This window comes from Phyllostomus hastatus, unplaced genomic scaffold, assembly GCF_019186645.2.
Source record: "Phyllostomus hastatus isolate PE091 unplaced genomic scaffold, TTU_PhHast_1.1 phas_contig_150, whole genome shotgun sequence".
NCBI classification, from domain to species: Eukaryota; Metazoa; Chordata; class Mammalia; order Chiroptera; family Phyllostomidae; genus Phyllostomus; species Phyllostomus hastatus.
The window spans coordinates 2409744-2435423 of NW_025333611.1; the positions used below are offsets into that span (position 1 = coordinate 2409744).

A 25680-nucleotide genomic window follows, 5' to 3' on the forward strand; every position below is an offset into this window, starting at 1 on the left:
GATGCACCCCCTAAGTGCAATCATCCAGTGTGTGTCTCCTGTGACTGGCTCATGTCAACAATAACGTGCTCAACGTCTATCCACGTTGTTGCGTACGTCAGAATTCCCTTCCTTTTTGAACGCTAATATTTGACTGTGTGGACAGACCACGTCTTCTTCGCCCATTCATCCACTGTTGGGCACTCGGACTGTTTCCATGTCCTGGTTGTTGTGAATAAAGCTGCGATAAACACGCAAGTGCAAATATCTCTTCGAGATCTGTGTTAAATTCTTTTGGACAACTACTCTAAAGCAGGATTGCTGCATCCAGTAATTTTATTTTTTACTTTTGAGGACACTCCATACTACTTTCCACAGTGGCTGAATCGTTTTACATTCCCACCAAAAATGCACAAGGGTTTCAATTTCTCCACATCCTTGCTGATACTTGTTGTTGTTGTTGGTTTTTTTATTTAAAGATTTTACTTATTTATTTTTAGAGAGGGGAAGGGAGGGAGAAAGAGGGAGAGACACATCGATGTGTGGTTGCCTCTCGCACTCCCCGCATTGGGGACCTGGCCCCAACCTGGGCACGTGCCCTGCACTGGGAATGAACTGGTGACCCTTTGGTTCGCAGGCTGGCACTCAGTCCACGAGCCCCACCGGCCAGGTGTCTTTTTTTTTTTTTCCTGTCTGCTTTTTTAGTGTCATATCCAGAAAAATCACCAAACTTTCCCTGTTTTCTGCTAAAAGTTTTATAGTTTCAGGTCATACATTTAATTGTCTAATTCATTTTGAGTTGCTTTCTAAGACGATAATGGGCAATTCATTCTTTTGCACATGTTACACAGTCTCCCCAGCACTGTTTGAAGTGACCGTCCCTTCCCCACTGAGTAGTCTCGGCATCGCTGACTATACACGCACAAGTTTACTTCCGGGCTCGCCATTCTGTTCTACTGGTCTTTGTGTTTGTCTTTCTGCTGGGACCGCACTGCTTTGACTACTGCAAGCTGTGCAATACGCTTGGACGTGAGGAAGTGTCAGGTCTCCAGCTTTGTTCTTCTTTCTCAAGACTGTCTTGGCTATTTCGGCCCTTTGTGGTCCATGTGAATTTTAGGATTATTTTTTGTTTCTGTAAAGAATGTTATTGGGATTTTTATAGGACTTGCACTGAATCTTAGATGGCTTTGGGCAGTATGATGTTTTAACAGTACTGTCTTCCAACCCATGACCATGAATGTCTTTCCACTCACTTGTGTATTTCAGCAACGTTTTGTGGTTTTCAGTGTGCAGATCTTTCACCTCCGTGGTTAAAGCTTATTCCTAAGTATTTTATTCCTTTTCATACTACTATAAATGGGACTGTTTTCTTAATTTCATGTTTGGATTTTTTTTGGTAGTGTAAAAGAAACAGAACTGATTCCTGCCTGTTAATTTGGTATCCTGTAACTCTGCTGAATTTGCTAGTTCTAACCGTTTTGTAAAAAGTGGAATTTCACAGTTGATGTTTTCCCATAAACTATCATGTCATCGGCAAGCAGAGGTAACGTTACCCCTTCCCTTCTAACCTGCATGCCTTTTATTTACTTCCTATGGCTTGCTGCTCTCGCAGAACCTCCAGGGACGTCACAGAGAAGTGGCCGGTGGGCCTCCTTGCCCTTCTGCTGACCTCAGCAGACAAGTTACCAGTTTTCCACCACCGAGCACGATGTCCTCTTTCCCCGCCCTTGCACCTCCAGTCTGTGTGTGCCACTGAATACGAGTCTTTCGTGGACAGTGCATAACTGGATACCGTTACTTCTTTTTAAAAAAAAAAATCCATTTATCCACTCTACGTCCTTTGAATGGGGAGTTTAATCCATTTATAGCTAAAGTTAGTACTGATAGGGAAGAACTTAACTATTGCCATTTTGTTCTGTCCTGCAGTCTGCCTGTCCCTTGCTGCCTCCACGGTTCACTGATTGTTTTGTGGTGACATGCTCCGATTCCGTTCCCACTTTCCCCTGCGCGTATTTATCACATCATGTGTTAAGCTGATCACTTCTATCATATACAAAAACTACTCTTTTATCCTCTTCAGGTTAGTGCCACAAATTACATCTTTTATATTGTGTACCCATTAACTATAAAAAGCATTTTTATAGTTAAATACTCTTGATTTTTAAAATTCTATACCAGAGTTAAAAGTGACATCATATACACACATTACAGTATTCTGTTTGCCTATATATTTACCTTTAGCAATGAGCTTTACACCTTTACGAACTTTTGTGTTGCTATCCATCATCCTTTCATTTCAACTGGAAGGAGTCCCTCTAGCATTTCTTGTTACAGCAGGTCTAGTGGTGATAAACTCCCTCAGCTTTTGTTTATCTGCGAATAAAGAAAACTCATGCTGGACACAGTATTCTTGATTAGCAGTTTCTTCTTTTATTCTTTCAGCACTTTGAATACAGCATACTCTCTTTTGTCCTGCAAGGTTTCTGCTTTACTGAGAATCTTTTGGGATCTCCAGTGTATATGACAATCTGCTTTTCTCTTGCTGTTTTAAAGTCTCGCCCTGGCTGGTGTAGCTCAGTGGATTGAGCGCAGGCTGCAAACTAAAAGGTCATTAATTCGATTCCCATTCAGGGCACATGCCTGGGCTGCAGGCCCGGTCCCCACTGGGGGCCACATGAGAGGCAAACACACACTGATGTTTCTCTCCTCTTTCTCCCTCCCTTCCACTCCCTCTAAATATAAACAAAATCTAAAAAAAAAAAATTCTGTCTCTGACTTTTGACAATTTGATTATAAAATGTCTTATTCCGTCCTAATTCAGGTGCATTTGGCTTCTTAAGTCTGGACGTCTACTTCCTTCACCCGATTTTGGAAGTCTGGCCATTATTTTTTCAAACATGCTTTCTGCTTCTCTCTCTCTCCTCTCCTTCTGGGATATTCTAAACACATGCAGTGGTCTGGCTGATGGTGCCTCATATGTCCCGTAAGCTTTCTTTACTTTTTTTTTTTCCCTTTTTGCTTCACTCATTAATTTCAAATAACCTGTGTTTGCTGACTCTTTCTCAGGCTTAAGTCAGTTGTTAAACCCTTCTAGTGAAATTTTCAATCACTGATTATACTGTTCAGCTCCAAATTTTGTTCGATTCTTTTCAATGTTTTCTCGTCCTGGCTGGTGTGGCTCAGCTGGTTGGAGCACCGGCCCGTGAACTGAATGGGTTCAGTCCCCAGTCAGGGCACATACCTAGGCTGCAGGCTCAGTGCCAAGTCAGGGTGCATGTGAGAGGCAGCCAACTGCTGTTTCTCTCTCTTTCTGTCTCCTTCCCTTCCCTTCGAAAATCAATAAACATGTTCTTGGGTGAGGCTGAAAGTAAGCAAATAAGTAAATAAATAAAATTTTCCCTTTGCTGATACTTTCACATTCTTATTCTCATCATCCCACATACCATTTTCCTGCGCTCACTGTGCATCTCCATGTTTTTGAAATTTTTGTCAAGTAATTCATATACCTCCATTATCTTTAGGGTAAGTTTCTAAAGATTTGTTTTTTTTGTTGGACCACATTTCTTCTTGTGCCTGGTTACTTTGTGTGGGAACCCACACATCTGAAAAAGTCATCTTTCCTACTTTTTATAGACTTTGTTCAGGGAGAAATCTTCACCTGGCTTGGATCTGAAGAACCTCTGAAGCCTTTTCTGAGAACAAGTCTTCTTTGGACTCTGTCAACTACCAATTAGAGAGGTGTTGCTCCTTTCTATTTTCAGCAGCTTAAAATCTCTTGCTCCCTCTGGTGTCTGTCTGCAGCAGTGCAGGTTCTCCGGGGCTGCTGAAGATGCCCAGTTCTTTGTTCTCAGAGGCCTGTCAGTCTTTGGGGCCAGGTGAGACAGAGGCCAGGCCCTCGCACAGTCCTCCAACAGCTGGAATGCTGGACACCCACTCCAACGCTCTCCCTGCTTAGGGAGACGCCAGGACTTGGGGGTTTCCTCCCACACTGAGCGGAGGGGAAGCAATGCTGAGCGAGTGTATGCCAGTTCGAACCACCGCCTCTGTTCTCAGTGCCCGACCCGGGGCCCTTCCCCGTCAGGGCTTCGAGTCAGGGAAGAGAGAAGCCAGCCCCTTGGGTGGCCCCTTGAGAAGTCTGAACGTTAGGGGCACGTTCCACTCTTCTCACTCCCTTCCCAGGGAGGAGCTCCGGGTTAAGAGTTTCCCCCAAGACGAGCGGGTAGGAGGGCTGTGGTGTGAGTTCCAAGGTTTTCCTGTAACAGGTTTCACTGCAGCTAGCTTCCCACTGTTCGGAGTACAAGAGCCTGTTAGCTGGTTTCTGGCGTTCTCACCACGGGAACCAGTCTGTGTATTGATGAATAAGGGCTACTTCGGGGGAAGAAGGGTCTGAGGCTGTCTCTTCCACCATCTCGCTGACATTACTCTGGAGCATACGCTTTTACTGCTTTCTCACGTAAGTGACCTCTTTCACCCACACTCACATTTCACTAGCCAGAAGAAGCTACACGGTCACCTCCAAGTTCAACACGGCACCCGTATTTCTCCCACAGAGGTGAAGCAGAATATCTGGTGTTTCTGCCTAGGGTCTTAAGAACCTCTGGGAGGCTTTCACAGGCACCCCAGGCTGGATGTCTTGACACTCGTGGGCGCTGTTTCAGACTCACTGTGTGCCCCAGTGACTGTCTGCAATGGCCTTTGGAGAACCACGGCCGCTCCTCCTCACTGGCCTTCTAAGTCGTACACAAGCACTTTCACTAGGGCGTCTACTTCGGAATCACACCCGAAAATGTACCCCAGTGCCGTCCTATCAGTCCAGGGAGACTCCGGCAGGATGGCGCTGGTATGTGTCTCCAGCTGGAGCCCTCGACAGCCAAGCGGGTCTCCCTGTGCCTCACCCCCTCGCCCCCGGCCTCACAGCAGTGGCAAGGCCACCGGCCCCCGGCCCCACCCGGCTCGTGAACCTCCCCTCCACACTCCCAGTGCAGTCAGCGTCCAGGATGCTACTGCTCCTCGGACCCGGAACACTCTAACACCCTCACTCGCACCTCACCCCCACCCCTTCCTTCCCTTGGCTGCTGTCTCCTTGTTCTCTGCGTCTTAGGCCTGTCAGTCCCTCCGTGTGCTTAGTTCTAAGACGCCAGAGACTCTTGGGACAGTTGTTATAGCAACAGCCTGAGGAGGGGACGCATTACTAAACAAACACATCAGTTATAAGAATACACTCAGATTTTACACAGAAATGTTAACATTGAAATAAAAAATGTCCATTAGTTTAGTTTCTTTCTTCCTTTTCCAATATCTACTTTCATTTCAAGGAAGAGATATAATTTTCAATTCTGATCATGCTATTGTGTTTTAGAAAAACTGCTTAAAAGATACTTGTCTAACCCTGGCTGGTGTGGCTCGGTGTATTGAGTGCTCGCCTGTGAACCCAAAGGTCGCCGGTTCACTTCCCAGTCAGGGCACACGCCTGGGTTGCAGGCGGGGCCCCCACCTGGGGGCGTGCGAGAGCCAACCAATCAATGTATCTCGCACATCACTGATGTATCTCGCGCACATCGATGTTTCTCCCTCTTTCTCTCCCTTCCTTGCCTTCTCTCTAAAAATAAATAAAATCTTAAAAAAACAAGGCATTTGTTAAGTGGATGCCAATATACATTAAAAACTCTAAGTGGCTTATAAACCATTGACAAATTTAAGATATTCTTAATTCACAGAATAGTCGTCTAAAGAGAAGAAACATTTTGAACGGTGAGGTGACTGGGCAGCTTCAGTCTCACCAAACACAATCATTCCTCACGAGAACAGTGAAGTGAATGACCTACCCCACGTAACAGATGCCGCCATGATGCCCCATCCCTCAATCAAAGCAGTGAGGTCAGGACTTTGGAAACGGCAGGCTACGAGACTCGTGGAGCACAACGGGGTGGTGAAAAGAGAATCCAAGAATAATGCTGGCATTGTGGAAGAACACAAAACTCATCACATCACAGTTCACGTGGCAGTGCCCTTACGGGAAGATGGCACAACACGGAGAGCCAGAGCGTTGCAACTGCAGTTCCACAACTGGCCCCATTTCTGTTACCATGTCAACCACCACTCACCAAATACCGATCTTCATTTGCTTTCCTGAAAAGAGGAGTACTCAAACCCTTCTCTCTGGTCATCACGCAGATAACCAGGAGATGTCTGTGCCGTTACAGCTCGTAATGCCATAATTCAAATATGAATGTAGAAAAAAGTCTGCCTCCCTACCTTACGGCAGCGAGGGTTGGGGCAGCTGAACCTCTTCACATCGCTGTCCAGCAGAGCGGGGAAGCTACAGGAGGGGCACCTGCAGTCACAAGAGCAGAGGCACGTTACTCCAACAGGAAAGCCGGGTGTGGTTCCACACGACGTCCACGCTGCGATGGCGTTCTCAGCTGCATGGCCACACCCCCTTTCACTCCCGTCTTTTCATGGCAGCACGACCGAGGCTCTCCTTTGTGCCGGCTCTTTCCAGGAAATGCGGGTGCCATCTGGGTCCCGTCCCAGTGCAAACCACGCCATACACACACCTTTCTGAGAATTCCCACCCCACATCTGTCACCTTTCCTCCAACCCAACGTACAGCGCCTGTGCCTACAAGGCAGATGGTTAGGACGCCAAGGAATGTAGGCAAAAGTGTGAACTGCAGATTTTCCCATTACCAATTCTTTTACTGCTCAGCAAGAAATGCCAGAAAATCGGGAAGATACGCTTTGCCACAGAATTTCCGTCCCCTGGCCCAAGGGCCCAGGCAGCCTCCCCGCCGGAGGGTGAGTCGACAGGTGACACGCTCGGGCTCCGAGAACTCACCGGACAAGCTCGTCGGCGTAGGCCGCAGCGACCTCCTCTTCGGCTTTGCGCTCGTAGTACCTGCACAGGACGGTCTGGGGCAGCACCTTCTCCAGCTCGCTGGCGGGGAACGAGCACGTGCAGCTGCCCTCCATGCAGCTCAGCTCCGACTAGGACGGTGAGGTCAGGGGGCACAAAGGAGAACGAGAAGTTTCAACCACCGTTTCGGAAAAACGGAAGGCCTCGGTGGTTAAATGCAGCTAGAGCAAGTGGCTGGTGGTTAGGAACACAGGTTCTGAGACGATACAGACCTGCCCGTCCTCTCCTCTCTGAGCAGCAAGGGAACTAGGAAACAAAGCACCAGGCCCCTCTCTGACGCCCCCAGAGGACCCCCATCAGCCCGAACCCCAATACACAAGGGGGGATGGCGGGTGAGGAAGGGTGACAGGCACAGCGGAGTGGAGGGGGAGGCCACAATCAGCATCTGAAAAGGAGACCCTCGAGCGCAGCACGTTGGCGATGGTTCCCACTAGAGCCCCCCGGAAAGGCGGAGCCCAGACACCCTGGGAGGCAGAGGGGAGGGGCGGGGGGCGGGGCAACCAATGGACGGCACACTCCAAGCCCCGGGATTGTGTGGAAAGCCTCCAGTTCCCCACCCCGTAGGGCTCCGAACTTCACCCTTGCAGCCACTCACAGCAGGCTGCGGCCCCACACTGCAGCACTCTGACCTCCTCTGCTGCTCCTGTCCGTTTCTGAGGACGCTTGCCAACATACTGCGCCCACCTGGACATTCCAGGACCATCTCCCCAGTTTAAGGTGACACCAGGAGCAATCTCCATTCCCCCGGGCCGGGGAAGGTGCTACAGGCTCGGGTTCTGGGGACGAGGAGGCGGATGCCCACGGGGCGGGGGGCCAGACGGGGCATTGTTCTGCCAATCACAACCCCCTGCTCATAACTGTTCCTCGGGTCTTGACTGAACTGTAACTACCTTCAGATAACTGATGTTGAATGATTTAAGTATTGGTGGGTATTTACGAAAGGCAATTTGGGCTTTTAAATGTTCATTAACACAACACAAAACTCCTTCCCCTATTATGCTATTGTCAAGAGAAACTGACTTTGAAAGGTGAAGTATGATTGCATATAAAATAGTTACTGATTTTACTACAACTATAAAGTCCTTTAAAAATGTGTAAAGAACCTGTTAAAAATACTAATTTACACTCCCAGACCTTCAAACAGGCTGCAAGACCCTCTCCTTCTGAGCGCGTCCCCTGTCTTCCTTCCGCACCGGAAGCCGAGGGGAGCAGCAGGTGCTGCTGCGGCAGGGGAGGGCATGGCTCCCCGAGAGAAACCAGCTGTGCCGGGGACCAGCACGGGCGGTCGCACGGGCCGGGCTGCCGAGCACCCGCACGCACTGTCGTGTCCCAGCAGGGCTCCACCCGCTCCGGAGCACGGAGCAGGCGCTCCCACGGGGGGATGTCCACACGCGTCTGCACACGCGTCTCCCACCTGTGGGCACGGCCCGCGGTTCCTACCTTTCCGGACCCGAAGACGGCCTCCTGGGCATATCTGATGAGACACTCCTTGCAGAACAGGTGGGCGTCCGCGCACTGCGTCAGCTCCTCGAACGGGAACTCCCCGTAGCAGCAGCGGCACTCAATCAGCTGGCCGTCCTGCGGGCCGCCACAAGCACACGTGAGACACCCCCACGTAAGCAGGGGCAGCGGGGCTCGCCCCCCTACCCTGCCTGCACCCTGAGGTGAAGAGCTGCCCCGGGAGCCGGGAAACCACGAGCTGCTGTCTGCTGCACAAACGTAGCTCCGGACGCCAGTACGAGCACTGACACGTAGTTAACGAACGTGAGGTCTTCACTTTTGGGGGTGTTTTTTGGTGTCACCTTTTGTTTACCATTATCCTGTTCATGAATTCCATGGTGCCAGCAGAACCATACCCCCTGCGATCAGGCTATACTGCTAACACGATGTTAAGAGGCAGGGACAAGTGGCACGAACAATGTTATCTCAAAAGCCGTTCCCAGTCTTGCTGGGAAAGCGCAGTGCGGGAAACCACATCCCAACCCGCGCTCTGTCTCCAGTAACCGTGGGAGCCAACTAAGGCAGCAGTCCAAGTGCATCCCCACCGTGTCGGCAAAGGCCGCACGTGAAGGACAGAGGGAGCGCCAGAGCCCCTGGCCCTGAGGCCAGAGAGACCCCTGCTTCCACTCTGAGTGACGTCTGAGTTCTGAGTCTGCCTGCAAGAGCCCGTTCAGTGGGCCGCAGGCAGCGTCCCGTGACAGGGAACCCCCCCCCCCCGCCCCCATCCTCTCCCCTCAGCCCCGCCCACTCCCGCAGGAGGGCGCAGGTGAGGTTTCCAGTGCCGACTGCACTGCGCTTACACACTCGGCGGAACAAGGGGCGCCTATCTGGGGACGAGTGTGCCATCAAAACCCTGAGGAAATGTGGTAAGAGAACACAGCCTATGAAAAATACCGGAATAAACGAACTAGGTGAGTTTTCAAAATACCTTTTGATACTGCTCTTCGTTCATCTGCAGAGCAAGCAGGAAGTCTTCGTGCTGAGGAACCAACAAGCCAGACATGCAGGGAGAAGTTTAGTAAAGATGTCACAAGCCGTTTACAATTTATTTCCACAGACATAAACAGCTATTCTTAACAGTCTTCTCTTCAGTTACACAGTTGAGCGGTTTAGAATCTACTTTATCAGATTCTGACCCCCACATCATCTTTCCGGCACTCTGACATCACGGGGAACCGTGCGAGTGCTCCTGCTGCGCCCGGCTCCGCGGCCGTCCCGGGAGAAGCCCTGGTGCCGCGAGCGGCAAGCTGCTGAATTAGGCACTTTTTTCTTTGAAAAAAGAATACCGTCTTTACGTGGGGGGAAAGAAAAAAAAAAAAAACAGCAAAAACTTTAGATATTTGGCAGACATTCCCTCAAAACTGATGACTGTTTGTGGCGGTGATGAAATGAAATTGCAGATCTCAAACAGAAACCAGAATTTTGGGGCGCTGACTAGTGCGGTCCAGCCGGCTGGACATTCCACAAAGTGAAAGGCAGTCGGTTCAACTCCCGGTCAGGGCACATGCCTGGGCTGTGGGTTTGGTTCTTTGTCGGGGAGTGTGTGAGGGGCAACCGACAAGTTTCTCTTTCACGCAGATGTTTTAGAAATCAGAATTTTGGACAAGTCGTCCTGACCCATCTGTCACTGAGTCACCAGCCCACCTATCATCTGCTGCATCAGGGGACACGGATGTTCTGAAAACATGTGAGTGCGTGGTGGTGAAGGAAATTATGATTTCTGGTACAATTTGGTGCTGCTGGCTTGACTCATGCTAAGGCACCACTGCTTTTGTTCTGTCTGTATAAATTCTCCGCAGTGAAAAAGTCAGCCGTGTCTTATCATGATTCCTAGAGAGCTGACCTCGCAGAACCCCTGAAGGGCCTAGGAGGCGGCTAGGGGTTCATGGGTCATGCTTCCAGAGTTGCTGGTCTAGAAAACACATGTTAGTAGCCAACACACATACTCTGTTCGCCATCTGGTAGCATGTTTGGGAGAATTACAGAGCGTAATGGACTCCCTCTCTGGTTTTTCTCCACCATCAGACACTGAGAAAAGTCAAACAGAAATGGCTGCTAAGCTCCAATTAAAATTCTCTACCATAAATCTGATGTATGAAACTGTGAACTTTAGTCAGTATCAATACAAAACTCAGTTTTCTTTTCGTTTTAAAAACAGTAATAGTTTAGCCCTGGCTGGTGTGGCTTCGTGGACTGAGCACTGGCCTGTGAACCAAAGGGTCACCAGTTCGATTCCCAGTCAGGGCACAGGCCTGGGTTGTGGGCCGGCTCCCCAGTAGGGGGTGCGTGAGAGGCAACCACACACTGATGTTTCCTTCTTTCTCCCTCCTTTCCCCTCTAAAAATAAAATAAAATCTTTAAAAAATAAATAAGTAAAACCTGAATAGTTTATTCAAATTAACCACACACAAGAAAATGCAAATCGTCGAAGTTCCATACTAAGCCCCAACAGCGAGCCCGAGCCCCAGATACACGCCCACGCCGTCTTCCTACCTCGGCCATCTCTTTGACTTTCTGCTCGTAGAACTCCTGCTCTTGCTGCACAGCTGGAAGGAGGGCTCGCCGGTCATAGGACCTACAGTGTCGCCGCTTATTTTCCAGAAAGAACATCCTCTTTTCTATTTTTATGTCACCTAGAAGACACGACAGTGCAACGTCATGCAGATGGGCGTCCGCTAGGAGCCCAGGCAGGCCAGCCTCGAGTCTTCGGGGCCTGGGCCCCACCCCCGATCCTGCAGCGCACCTCATTCCTCCCCTGCGTGCCCCGCCGCCCGGGGAATCCGGCTCCACCCCGGCCCCTTACCGACCCCACGTGCTCTCCCTGACTTTCACGTCTCTTCCCCCCCATGCTCCAATTAGAGCATCTCTCTTATCCTGTCAGTGCTGCGCTGTGCTGTGCGAGTGCACCGGCTTATTACCCGCCCTCTACAGAGAACAGGTGGGCTTGGAGTCTGGGGCCAGTATAAACTGGGCTACTGAGCACACAGCCGCAATCAGTCGCGCCCACGCAACGGAATGAAATCGCTGGACCGGCTTTAGAACACAGAGCCAGTTTTCCAGTGCGGCTCTTCCCACGCACGCTCTTCCTCCCCCAGCAACACGTGAGGCCGAGGCACTGCACAGCCGCGGTGGCGCCCGGGGCCCCCGGTTTTCCGTTTCCGCCGTGCTGGCAGGCGCACACCAAACAGAACAGCGAACGGAAGGGCCGAGAGAATAATACCCAGGTTCACAGTGAACAACACTTCGAAGACCACAGAGTGATGAACATCACGTCATGTGAAACGGGTCTGTTCAGGTTTTCTGTTTGTTCTGTTGATTTGATAATTTACACTTCCTAGAAAACTTTCTACTCCACCCAGATTTCCTATTTCCTCACAACAGCCTGTTCCTCGTAAATTTCTGCCTTCACAAATCTTACTGCGTCTGTGCTCACGTTCGCAGCCCATGTAATACCTACTATGTAAGGTTCCTGAAACGGTTTTCTTTGTTCATCCTCACTAGCTTTTTTAAATAAAAATAAAATATAAGTTAGAAAACTAGTTTTTCTTTGTTCTCTATTCTTTTGCATCGATCTGCACGTCTATTTCCCTGTCAGCCTGCTCTCGGCCACCGTAGCTACGGAGCCAGTCTGGAAGTCAGGCAGACTGACTGCCCCTACTTAACTCTGTTCAGCAGTCAGGGTGAGCAGCATTGTATCTAAAAAAAAAAAAAAAAAAAAGTGCACACCTTAGTTAAAAAAACTCTTTTATTGCTAAACAATGGTAGCCGTCCCCTGAGGTTTCAGCAAGCTGTTCTCTTTTTGCCGGTGGAGGGTCTTGCCTGCACGTTGATGGAAGGGCAGACGCAATAAAGCGAAGGGAAGTAAAACGAGGTCTGCCTGTGGGACTTGTACCTTCCCAACCGTGAGCACAGCACGTGTCTCCGTGTATTTGTAACTTCTTCGCCTGCCTTCAGGTGTACAGTTTCCATCACAAAAGTCCCGATGACACTGTCAGCTTTGCACCTAAGCATTTAATTTTGGGCGGAGCGACTGTATGTGGTGTATTTTAAATTCTGATTCCACATGCTCATCGCTAGCAGAAAGAAATACAATTGGTTTTTGTTGGCCGATCTTATATCCTGCAACCGTACTGAACTCATTTAACAGTTCCAGGAGTTTGAGGTAGATTCTTTAAAGTTTTCTATGCACACTTATCACGTCATCTGCTTGAAGAGACAGTTTCATTTCTCCCTTCTGACCTGTACCTTTGTTTCCTTTTCTGTGCTGCGCGGGCTGGAACTTGCGGGCCTGTGGTGAGCGGCGGTGAACACAGGCCGTCCTTCCCGTACTCCCATCTCGGGGGCGGGAGGGACAGACTCACCCTTCAGTATGATGCCAGAACAGATTTCACTGTAGACATCGAGCCGAGGAAGCTCCTCTCAATTCCTAACTCGCGGAGTTTTAACCGTGAACAGATGTTAGTATTGTTACACACCTCTTCCGCATCAATTGATACGACCAGGTACCTTCTCTCCTTGAGTCTACCAATACAGTGGATGCACCAACATCATTTTTGAACACTGAACCAGCCCTGCATCCCTGGAATACACCCTACTCGGTCTTGGTGCACGTTAAAATACATTTTTACATATTTATATAAACACACTTCATGCATGTATATGTAAGTTCTATTTGCTAATATTGTTATTAAACATCCTCGCATCTATGTTTACGAGGAATAACTGGTCGGTAGTTTTTCTGAGCGTCTTCCTCTGGTTTTGTCATCCGAGTAACACTAGCACCGTAAAGTGAACCAGGAGATGTTTCCTGCTCTTCTGTTTTTCTCAAAGGAACGGTGTAGAATCGGTGTTCACTCTCGTGAAAACGTTTGGGAGCATTTTCCAGTGACACCAACTAGGGCTGGAGGTTTCTTTTTGGGGAGATTTAAAATGATGCGTTCAGTTTCCTTCATAGCTGTGGGGCTCTTTAAATTATCTGCTCCGTATGGGCAAATGCTGGCAGTTCGTGTTTCTGAGTAACTGGCCCCCGCCACCGAGGTGGTCAGCACTGTGAAAGTTCTCCACAGCGCTTCCCTCCGGACACCCATCCGCAGGGTCTGGACCGATGCCCCTGCAGACAGCGAGCACTCCCGACACTCGTCATTTGTGGGTCCTGTTTCTTCTTGGTCCGCCTTGCTAGGACAGGCTGCGTTTTTATCCACATGCATCCAGACTCTCTCCAGACTCTTCCCGGGAGCCCGTGCGGCGGTCAGTTCACGAGGACCATGAACAGCAGAGCTGAGGGGGAACCCTGTCTCCGCCTCTGAGCTCAGCAACGTGCAGCCCGAACAGCGGTGACCGGGCGGAAAACAAGCCACGAAGGCGAAACGTGGGATCGCTGCGTCAGATGAAGGACTCGTAGCCTATGTGCTTTTTAACGAGCTGCTGTCAAACAAGGCTATGTGCATCTGTAAGTCATAAATACTAAACCTACAGAAACCAAGTATGTTTTCTACTTCTTACTCCCAGTTCCCCTATTAAGAGGGGTATACCCAAAACAATGGGCCCAGGCTAACAAGATGAGGTTAACGGGGAAAGATGTCACATGCATCAAAGCGGAGAGAGGTTAGTGGCTTAAAAACAAGGTGGGTGAACAGACGAGGGCCTAACGTGAGCCAAAGGGGCGACACGAAGCTGCGACACTCTCAGGCTCTCCAGACTCAGCCGCAGAGCGGAACCCCAGCGGCCGCCTCTGCACAGCAGGCCTCACCTGGAGTGCTTCCTCCAGCCCGCTGCACCCGCGCTCTCAAGGAGACACTGACAGGCTAGCCAAGGGCACACACAAAAGGAAAATCGGGAAGACGAGTGGCAACAGACAGCTTCCAAGTCTTTCCAGAGGCAAGAGCTACAACCACGGCAGATTTCAGGAAGATACCCTTTGGCTCGATAAGAAAAGAACGTTCTAAAAGACAGAGCAGACGGACAAGGGAGTGGATGGTCCGACGATGTGGCGTTTCCTTTCCCCTGCCCCTGGAAGTCAGGAGCAGATACGACATGACGATGCGTCAGGGAGGCCTCGTCCAAGGTGTGGACACATGTAGCTGAACGAAAAGCCACTCACGCACTGTCCCCACTCTCTCCTTCTGCCACAGACATGTGACAGTGACACGTCGGGAGGGCACCGCTTCACAGACTCGCTCGGGGACCTTAGGGGTCAGAGCCCAGAACATTTCCTTTTAGGTTCTGAAGAGTTCAGAAATTCAAATACTTTCCAACCCTACAGCTATCTCATGGATTCTCCACACAGTCATCCCTAAAACCAAGTTATGTAATTAGGTGCAGATGCAACAGAAAGACACAGAAAAGGTTTCTCTCAATGACATCATATATTGGAAAAGCTTGGACACAAGCAGCTCAGATGAAATTTATTGTAAAATTCAAAATGTTTACCTTTTGGGGATATTAGACTTGATCTAACTAGGAAGAGCTCTGGGCAGTTATTTCGTCAACAAGAATAACAGAATTTTAAATAAACAAGTGGCTGCTTCTGAGCTGTTCATTTTGTCCTGTGGGAAGCCACTCTTCGGGTATGTGAGCGAGCCAGCCCTCGGCAGTGAGCCATCCCTCTCCCCTGGTCTAGACAGTGTCTCACTGGTGAGAAGCTAACTTGGTCAGGTAGCCACGCCCAGTCCCCCCCCAACACTTCGCCAGGCGGGAGTTCTCCAACCCCGCACTGGATCCTCCTGTCACGTGCCTCCTCGGCAGGAAGAAGGAAGATGGCAGCTGTAGCCACGTTTTATTTTAAAATACTTAGGTGCTGCCCAAGCAGTCCATGTGAGGGCCACTGCCCGGACCGAGCTCGAGGACACTGATCAGCCGCCCGCAGCGCCCCTCCCAAGTGCACGGGAGGGACCGGTTCTGCACCGCAGCCGCTCACACAGCTGGCCCTTACCTTGTTCAAACTTGAAATCTATGTAAGAATACTGATTCATTTCTTTTCTCTTTTTCCTTTTTCCACTGGTTTCTGGAGATAGCTCCTGCCATTTTTTAATGGCATCAGAAAAGGCCTAAAAATGGAGAAAGGGAAAGGTTACCACTGTAGGTGGGACTCAAGAATACGTGAAACGCAGGCAATCCCCACCCTCGCGCTGACTCGGTTTTAATTACCTCCCCTGCAGGGCGCACAGAAAGAGGCAGTGGTGAAACAGGCAGCATTTCATATCTTTGGTTTTTCAGACTTTCATAAACTGCTACAACGGCAGAACCAAAATGCCCGTTGACAAATTAGAGGGCAACTTAACAGAGACTGCTCAAGCTGACCTTGAGCAAGTACAAGTTAAATCATTCAACAAATGGCCAGCGAGCTGTACTTCACAGGCATAGCCCACATGGTGCTTCTCTGCTTCTCCCTCTCCATGGTGCTTCTCCTTGTCCCACTCTTGCCCCCGCCAGCCCAGTGGCTCTCCCTTTTGTCCCGGAGCACCAAGCTCTTAGGCCAGTGACAATCCCCTTTCTTTCATACCTTTCACTCCTCCCTTTTCTAGATCTTTCCCACAGGCATTTACATGTGCTAAAGTCTTTGTCATCTTAAAAAAAAGAAAAGCCCTTCCTCTCTTGGCCTCCTTCCCCTCCTTTGCAGGCGAACTTATCAAAGGAGTCGTCTGTACAGGTTCCAACAGCTCACTTCCCATGAACTTTCCAACTTCAAACTAAGATCAAACCCCACCTTTCCACTTGCTAATCCAGCATGTAACACGGGGCTCACTGGAACAGCTGGCTTTCAGCCCCACTTGCCCTTTCAACAGGGTTCGCGGCGCTGACAGCTTCCTCCCCGCCTGCCCCTCCTCCACCAGCCTCCTCCGCTCCTTGGGCTTTACCTGTGGCAGTCCCCAAGGCAGCCCTGTCCCTCCGTGCACCTCATCCAGGCTGGGGGGTAACCTTCCATACGCCGACGACTCTCAAAACCCCATCCCTGATCCTACCCCCCGAATTTCGTGTCTATTCGACCACACAATGAATTGTTTTTACTTGCTGGCCAATGTTGCCCAGACAGGACTCGTGATCCTCCCTCCAGACTAGCTCTCCTGCAGTCTTCCTCGCCCCGGGAGAACACCACCACCTTCCGTGGGTCCTTACTCAGCTCCTACTTATGCAACACTTAGGCTCATGACTCAATGTCGTTGGCTCCAGGAGGCCCTCCTGGAGCCGCTCAGTCCCCCTTAGGTCCTCACGCTCTCGCATTCTTCTTTCAAAATACTTGTCACAGGTGCAATGATACACTTATTTGTGTGACGCTGTGTCATGTTACCTTCTCCACTGGACTCTTGATACCGTAGCGCAGGGTATACCCTCAGCCACCTGCATAGCTTTTAACCGGGCTGTGTGTGTGTTATAGGGATGCTGGTAATGACGCTCATTCTGACCGGTTTATTTTAGAGACAGCTGTGTATTCCACGGCAGAAGGACAAGAAAAAAAGTACTTTAGCTACAGAAGAGGGAAGGATCACCTTTCATCTTAATCTGCCTCCTACCCTCTCCTTTCCGAGCCCCTAGGTGTGGTCATCAGCAGGGAATTACCATTTGCTACCGGCACCTCCTGGGAGCTCAGCACGACTTGTGCACCTTCCCGCTCCTTATCTCGGTCAGTTCTCACAATGACCCCGAGGGGGTGTCACTTGTTTTACAGCAGAGGGAAGTAGGGCTTAGAGGGAATGAATGAACCTGCCCCCAGTCAACCCTTCATTAAAGCTAGGACTTGAACTTGAGCCAGCTCAGATCTAAAGCTCCCCTCTTTGACGTACCTATGGGCTCCCAGACTCAGGGCAACCCTTACCAAGAGCTGGCCAAGGGCAACATTCACCCTGCTACTTTTCTACCTCCATCAACATCCTCCAGGGCTGCGGTACCTCCTCCTTGCTTTCTGTCTCTTCTTCCTGAATTCCCACTCTCCCAGGGCTTCCCTACAAACCCTCAGGCACTAATCTTAAAGTCACATGTTTGTACTCAGCTGTGAGACTAGTAATTTCTAACAAGTTTCACCTAAAGGGCCATTTGTGAAGAAAACTCAGAAAAGGACACAGGACAGGTGTTAGAATTTGCATTTTATAAACGAGGTAGCTGTCCTTTATCAGGAACTAATCAAACTGGAATGTGAGCTCAGAGCTCACATCTGGTGGCCCACCCGGTCTGCAGCCACACACGAACACAGAGGCTCCTCACAGAAGTAAACTGTGGCCCTTACCTTTGTCCCACTTAAATGCTCCTACTTAGCAGAAAGAAACCCATACATATAAACACAAACTGGCACCTGTCAGGAAACTGTGTCTAAAACAAAATGTTGTCTACAAATGAAAGGAGCCTCCGAAACCTTACTTTCATAGCTATATTAACGATCATCCCCTATCCTAACCTTAACAGTGACGGAAGACCTAGTCACAGACTGGCACTGCCAGAGGCCCAGGCCGCTAGCTGGGACTCCCACCTCCAAATCCCCAAGGCACCGCAGCTGCTTTTCCTGCCTCCTAGCCTTTGCTGTGTTCCTCTACTGAAAACATCTCTTCTTTTGAGATTCTGTTCAAATACCACCTTCTTCACTTCTTTCCTAGGCTTTCATGTACCTCTCTTTTGTGATACTAAGTATCGCACTGTTTTCATCTCTCTCTTTAATCTTCTCAAACAGACTGAATCCAGCTCTTGGGAGGGAAGCTAGTTGCGTGCTCCGATGCCGGTGTCCTCAGGGGACAGCCGGTGCCCATCACAGAGCGCCCCGAAACCTACCAGAGGAACACGGGTGTGGAAGCTAAGATTCCCTCCCGCCATTAACTGGCATTTGTCCTCTGGCTTGCTCACGTTCACAAATCAAACACCCACTCGCGGTGGTAGATCTCAGAATCAGGACACGATCTACTAAGACTTTTAGAATATCTGTGCAATGGCCAAAATTCCTTTAAAGAATGGCCTACAAACGCTGTACCAGGAATTTAATGACAAAAAAGCTGAGAAATAAACAGAGACTCAAGCCGGGAGGAGGAAAGAGCAAAAACTTAAAGATTAAAAGAATTTAAATAACATGTCAATCAACTAAAACAAACAGACTTTACTTGGGACCCAGCGTGATCAAACAGGTTGTCATGACACATTCAGGGAAATATCAACACTGACTGGCTACCTAATAATGATAATTTTTAATATAATAATGGCATTTTGATTATGGTTTTCAAAAAAAATTCTTCATCTTTTAAAGGTAAACACTGAGACAGTCATAGATGAAAAGAAAATGGCCCTGGCTGGTGTGGCTCAGTGTATTGAGTGCCAGCCTGAAAACCAAAGGGTCGCAGGTTCGATTCCCAGTCAGGGCACATGCCTGGGTTTCCGGCCAGGTCCCCAGTAGGGGGTGCATGAGAAGCAACCACACATTGATGTTTCCCTTCTTCTCCTTCTCCCTCCCTACCCCTCTCTAAATATAAATAAATAAAGTCTTAAAAGAAAAAGAAAACGAAATGATTCTCGGCGTCTGCTCCGGAACAGTCTGCGAGGGAGGCGGCGCGAGACCGGCAGTGGCTGGGAGTCACTGACGCCGAGCGACGCGCACACGCGGGCTCACTGCAGCACAACCCTTTCCACAGGCGCCTGATGTTTCCAGAAGAAAAGGAAAAAACACTGCAGGGGAACGCGACTGTCTTCACGGCAAACACACTTCCCCTGCGCTATCATCGTGTCTGGGGGGCAGCGTGCGCAGGGAAGGCACGCTGTTGCTCTCACTAGTTACACGTCGTCTCTGGGCATGCCCGCTACACCCCCGTCCACGTGCGTGTCACTTTCGAGAGGGCAGAGCCCTCGAGTGTCGTCCCCACACTGCAGGGGGAGCTCCAAGTTGCACTGGGTGCAGGTTTTAGCCTCTGCCAAACAGTGCTTGCTCTCAAACACCTCACTTTCATTCAGCTAGCCTGTAAAGTTGCAAAATACACACCAAAACAAGCAGACACCATAAAAAATGTAAAGGGCCAGGAAGATAAAGGGATAAGAAAGGTATTAATGAGGGAAACTGAGCCACAAAATTCTACAACCTCCCACCCAAATAACGAGTGGGCCGTGCGATGAACAAACCTCTCGCAGGGGCATCACTGATGAGGACCGCCCACCGGAGACCACAGGAGCCGTCTCCTGCTGCAGCCCTCTCGCTCCTCCACGGGGCTCTCTGGGGGCTCCCTGGGGGCTCAGACGAGCGTAAGGCACGTGCAGCTGCACAGTGCCAGCAGGGCCTCGAGATGAGGGAACTGCTTCTTGCAGTTATTTTTGGGGGAAGCTCATTCACTTTTCAATGACAGTACAGGCATCTCCTACTCAGATAATTTAGGGAATGAGACTCAGAAATAGAAAGCACTAACTCTGTATTCCCTTCGGAGTAATTCTATCTAAAATTAACCTACAATCTGGAGTCTGTTGAGACTTGCCTGGATCTTCTTGGCAACTCAAAGGTGGAAGGCTTCTAGGCTCAGCATGAGGTCGCATTCACCTGTGGTTCACCTTCTTTCAGGTTAAGACACGGTGGGTGCTCGAACCACTAAAATAACTCCACGTGTGTTTGTTCCTCCGCACAAGAGCACATGTTTGCTGGAAATCACCACAATCCCAGCGGAACACATGGAGTGCATGGCGGCAGCAGAGAGGAAGAGGACAACCGAAGCTCGGCTGGTGCTTGCTCCGTCCTGTCTGACCCCCAGGAAGAGGCACGTGCCACGGACGTCACTAATGAGGCATGTCCGCACAACCCACTAGTGACCAGCCCTCTTCCAAGCCTTGGAACGGAGGCCCTCGAGTGGAACCTTATTTAGGGCCCTGGAAATAAAAAGCGGGGGCTCTCACTCCCTTCTGAGGCAAACCAGCGCCCACTGGGCAGACTCTGCCTGGTGTGCCCGATACCTGGGCCACCTGGGCCAGACAGGACGGTGTGGCCTGCCCTCAGCCAGAAAGCACAAGAGGGGGGAGCAGCACAGGAACCCATCTCTCATACTCCAGCCATCGTGCATTCCACGATAAAACCCATTACCCTGCGTGTCTTCACGGTCAAGCCAGACCTCGCTGCTTCTAATACATCATTTCTTTTCATTCAGTTCTTCCTGATCAGCAAATACCTTTGTCTATTTATCTCCACCCTGACAAACTCCTCAGCCCTTTGCCATGATAAACTGCCCCGATTTCCTCAAGGGGAACTCTTCCTTCTGTTATCACAGGAAGAAGCAGCAAAGAGGTGTGACCCCACCAGCAGACGAAGTAGAGCACCTTTCGGGTGATTGCATAGTGTCCTTTGAGCTCATGCAGGGCCCACTTGATGTCCTGGCTGCTGAGCATTTTGAAGTCGGCCATCAGGAGGTCAGCAGCTTGGATGAAGCAGGGCTGGTCGAGAGGAGCCAGTTTGGAATAGTCAAAAAAGTCTACCTCGGGCAACTGGAACGAGAGAGAGGCACAGCATCAGAGACCGGGCAGCGCGCTTCCCGGGAGAGCAGTCGGCTGAGGGCCCCGGAGCGGAAGCGCCCCACTCACAGCCACCCATCGAGGGGGGACCAGCCCCGAGGAGAGACGAGGGAATGGTGACGAAAAGAGGTTAAGTGGCTGTCTGAAGTCTACAGACCAGTTTTGCTACTCAGAACTACTAAAAAAGCATAGCTGGGGATTTGAACCCAGTCTTTTAGTTATCTTCTTTCCTCAAAGTGCTTTTAAAAATTAATTTTTCCTGCTACAAAATATGTAAGAGAGGTAAGTCAAAAGAATTTGTGGGAGATAGAGGTAGGAGCAACAGACCCCAATGAAGCCGTTCTACACTACACTTCGCTTCACTACTTACACTAGGTGCTTGTGTGGACCACAAATGAAGACAAAAATTAAGATTCAAAAAGTCAAACTGTTTATATCTTGATACAGGACTCGGTTACACAGGTGTACACACTGTATATAAATCTTACATCAGAACTATAGACCCTGGGGCAGTGCACTGATGCTTTTGCAATTTTTTAAAATTTATTTTACTTTTTTAAATCCTCACCTGAGTATATATTTTTTAACTGATTTTAGAGAGAGAGGGAGGAGGGGTGAGAGGAGAGAGAAACATCGACTGGCTGCCTCCCATGCACGCACCCCGAGCAGGGCGTGAACCCGTGACCCTGACTGGGATCCAGCCCACAGCCCTCTGGTGTACGGGACGACGTTCCATTTGAGCCGCCTGGCCAGAGCATGACTTACTTTTAAATGCACTATAGTAAAAATACAAGAAATAAAACACGAGAGAGAGGTGCTGACGGACAGAGGGGTAGAAATGTGACAAAGTGGGTTTGGTAGAATGTTCACTTTTAACGGTACTGCTGCTGGGTATGTAGGTAATGAACGTATAATCTTTTGACACGCCTATCTGTTTAAAATTCTTCATGTTTTCAATTTTCAATGTTAAAAAATACTGAGATGACACAAAAAATTCTGGCAAATTCTTGTTTCATTTTAGGAACTTACTTTTGCAGGATGAAAGATATGGAGGATTTAAAAGTTCATGAGACGGGGAAGAGCGAGTTACAGTGAAAGAAGGTAAACACAGAATTCAAAGTGGCTCAGGCTGGGAGGCCCCACTGAAATGTAAGTGTATTCTGAAATCCCATTCAGCCGGCCAGTCTTTCAAAGAGTGTCCCGACAAAGCGTTCCTCCCCGTCAAGGCGGCGAGCAACGAGGCAGAGCACTCCCGGGCACAGGCGGCGGGGCGAGAGCACAGCGCTCACCTTCGTCTCGTCTTGGCTGGCGAGCAGGCTGCTGCTGGGGTTGATCATCACCCGGTCTTCTCTCTTTGGATAATCGGGATTTTCCAGAAGAAAATTACAAATTCTGCAAAAATAAATGACATCGCTTTCATACTGCTTCCAAATCCCACACCTTTCCAGTGATTCAAAAGCAATGTTTGAAAAATGAAGTCCCTAGTTACACATTGTAAGTGACCTATCAAGGATTAAAATGTTTGCAGGTCAGAAAAACAAAGCAAATAGACAAAAGACAGTTACACTGAATTTCTGTTTTTGCTTAATAGTTTAAAAAGCAAAGCCCTCTGAAGTTTTTCTACTGGCTGGGTGTCAATGTAATGAAGTCACTGAAATTCTTATTGGTTGAACTGTACAGAACTGGAGAATTTGATGAAAAGTACCTATTTGTGGAAAAAAACACAAAACATGTAACAAATGAGGGGTGCGAAAAAGTGTGTATTCACGTTCACAATGAAGAGTTTGCCGAGAGAGCACGTAAACGCCCTGCTGTCAATCGCGCACACCTCTGAAACAACCCTGCGGTCCCACCCACGCCCATGAGCAACCTGAGTGACACCTGTGTGTTCCCCCGCCTGCAAGGCCAAAGGCACAGACCACGTCTGCCCTGTCACCGAGCCCAGAGCCCGTCTCTTCATCGCCACCACAAAACTCTGCACCAGCGACGGTGCAGAGTAAGGTAACACACAGGTGTATCCCCACCCAGACTGAACAACTGTTAACTAGCAAGGCTGACCTGTAACACCCAAATCAGGCAGCCAAGTGTGCTCCTGGGAGGATTCTCAAGTTCAAGATCAGCCGGTCAGCTTGGGTGGTGTGTAGCCCCAGTCATTTCGGCATTTCGGAGAAAGCTCCTCTGCCCACAGGGCGAGTGAGGCCTCGCCTACCCCATCCTTCCTTCCCGGATCCTGTAGATCCTCAGGATGACTCCACCTGCTCATAGGTGCCCCACCCATGTTCTCACCTGACTCCCTTGTCCCCAGGCCCCTCCTAACCAGTGTCAGCAGCAGAGCCTCTAATAGTGAGGCAGGTACAAGAGGAAAAGAGGAAACATGCTCACCTCCAGCTCTTCTCCTCACCCAAGTGTTTGGGGACCAAAAAACAGGGAGGCAAATGTCCTCTGCAGCCCCACCCCCCCAACGACGCTCAGCACCGGCCTGGCTGCGGAGCCCCCACCTCATCCCGCTCCAAGACCGGTCAGCACAGCTCAGCGCCTTTTTCTCCACCATCACTCCCCGGAGTCCCAGAAGCCCATTCCCTACCACCAGCCCTGACTGCTGAACCACAATACCAGAGGCCCAGGGAGGGAAAGCCCTATATTATAACTGTAGCTAAGGAGAGACACCTCTAAACCACCCTCACTGATGCTAATTCTTTGTTCCATGACAAGTGAGGAGCAGTGTAGGTTACACAGACCTTCGGAGGCTGACGTGAGAATCAGCCCCCACGAAGAATGCACCGTCTGCGGGGACAGCCTGGAAACCCAAGTAACCCCGCGCACCTGCGCACCTGCGCGCCTGCACACCTGCGCACCTGCGCGCCTGCACACCTGCGCGCCTGCACACCTGCGCACCTGCGCACCTGCGCGTGCGCCGGGCCACACGTGGAGCAGCTCCTCCATCTTAAACTTGCCAGTCGGTACTCCTCTGGTCAGTGTGGCTCCCAAAGGCCAAAAAACTGCCAGATACCAGAAGTTTAGTCAACTAATAAAGACTATTTTGTTAGGATGGCCCACCCGTGAATGAAGCCGGTGGTTTCAAAGTGGTGTGTGGGGGAAATGATCTGCTAGGGGGTTGGAAGTGTACACTACGTCTTCTGTCTAATTAAAATAACCTGTATTAATTAGAGGAAAACTGATTAATTTCAATATTCTACTGTCCTCTTCAAACCCACAAATGCCCCCCCCGCAGACTGAGAGGAGGAGAAAGAGTGGAAGAGGAAGGAGGCTTTCTTCCATGCTGCACTCAGACGCTTCCATTCAGCAGGCACACTGGCTGCAAGGCACTTGCGGCACAAATCTAGGGGCGAAGTCCCCTAACACCTTGGCCCAAACACAGGCAGTATCAGTGCTCAGGGTTAGCCAAACATGCAGGGTTCCATGCGACTGAAAAACAAACGCGTCCGGGTCTGACCGAAGGCACCCGTCTTCCAACAGGACCGTGTGAGAAGACCCGCTGCTGGGTGGGACAGGCCGGTCACGACGGGACGCACCCTGTGCGGTCCCACGGCCCCCAGGCCCCCAGAGCAGTCGCAGTGGCGTCACGGAGACAGAGAGGAGAACGGCGGGTGCCGGGGCTGGGGAGAAGGCGTGGGGGAACGAAGGGTCAGAGTTTCACGGGGACAGAGTCTCACCTTGGGAAGATGAGAAAGCTCTGGAGGTGCACGGTGGTGATGGTTGTGTAAAAATGTGAACACGCTTAATGTAACTATACACTTGAAAATGGTTAAATTATAAATTTGTATGTTTTATTACAATAAAAAAATTACAAAAGGCATGGTGGTATACTTACACATTCAAATCATAGTAATTCTTCAAATGAATGATTTCCTCAATATACCCAGTTGCTACATCTGGAAATCTTATTTCCTAGAGAAGAACAAAAACATTATTTATACTTCATCCACTAGAATGGTTTCAAATTGCAATAAAAACCAGATGTCAGAAAGTATATAAACGAGTACAAACTAGAAAAGGGCTATAAAGCAAGTTTGCGTCTGCCTTCAAACCCCACACGAGGGCCCAGATTTACTCGTCTGCACAGAGTGTGGGATGGAGAAGGGTCCCGAGAGACCACCTGGTCCTCTGCCTCCATTCTGTACATGCTTCCTTCTTTCAATGCCCATTAAACATGCCTGCCCAGGCGGAGGCAGTCCAAAGACGAATAAAGCACCATCTCGTGCTCACCCCAAGCAGCCTGTGACCTAGTGGGCAAGTGAAAACACGCGGAGGAAGGAGGGGCGAGAGGCGACTCAAAGGCCAAGGGCAGCAGGGCCAGGGCAGAAAGCCCTGCACTCCTTTTCAGGCAGGCGTTGTCCGCAGAACTTTGTGCAGCGATGGGAAAGCACTGCTCTGTGCTTTCCAATGTGGCCGCTGTTCAGCCCCATGTGGCTACAGAGCACTTAATATGTGACTGCTGCCACTGAAAACGAAACTATAAACTGTATTAATTGTAAAGCATTTTAACTTCAACCACCGCATGAAGCTATCACCTTGGACAGTGCAGTTCCAGGTAACCTGGCAAACCTGCTTTAACGGTTTGACTTTGGAGCTGACTTGATGCCATTTTACAAACTGGGGGACTGCTCACGGGACAGCACCGGGGTATCCACAATCTGCAGCTAGAACCCCAAAGGGCTTGCTGGGGCATTAAAAACAGATTAGGAAATCCTGATTTAATTTTCATGTTTTCCGAGTTTCTCTTCCATTCTATAAATGCAGCTTTGTACCCCTTAGGACAATGAAGTGCACATACATAATGCTTTTGCAATAAAAGAAAACTCAGTAGATGTA

The 25680-nt window shown here is 49.8% G+C and overlaps 1 protein-coding gene across 4 annotated transcripts in view; it reads right to left on the bottom strand.

The window, feature by feature from the left end:
* RNF216 (ring finger protein 216) overlaps positions 1-25680 on the bottom strand; it is a 107100-nt gene that overhangs the window by 64675 nt on the left and 16745 nt on the right. For all 4 annotated transcript variants that reach the window (XM_045821028.1, XM_045821020.1, XM_045821006.1 and 1 more), the window contains 9 exons: positions 24680-24756; positions 22137-22239; positions 20656-20820; positions 15326-15440; positions 10888-11027; positions 9323-9373; positions 8335-8472; positions 6817-6965; positions 6235-6313 (listed from right to left, as the gene is read on the bottom strand). In XM_045821028.1, the coding sequence (XP_045676984.1) occupies positions 6235-6313; positions 6817-6965; positions 8335-8472; positions 9323-9373; positions 10888-11027; positions 15326-15440; positions 20656-20820; positions 22137-22239; positions 24680-24756 (1017 nt within the window). The remainder of the gene's footprint in view (positions 1-6234; positions 6314-6816; positions 6966-8334; positions 8473-9322; positions 9374-10887; positions 11028-15325; positions 15441-20655; positions 20821-22136; positions 22240-24679; positions 24757-25680) is intronic.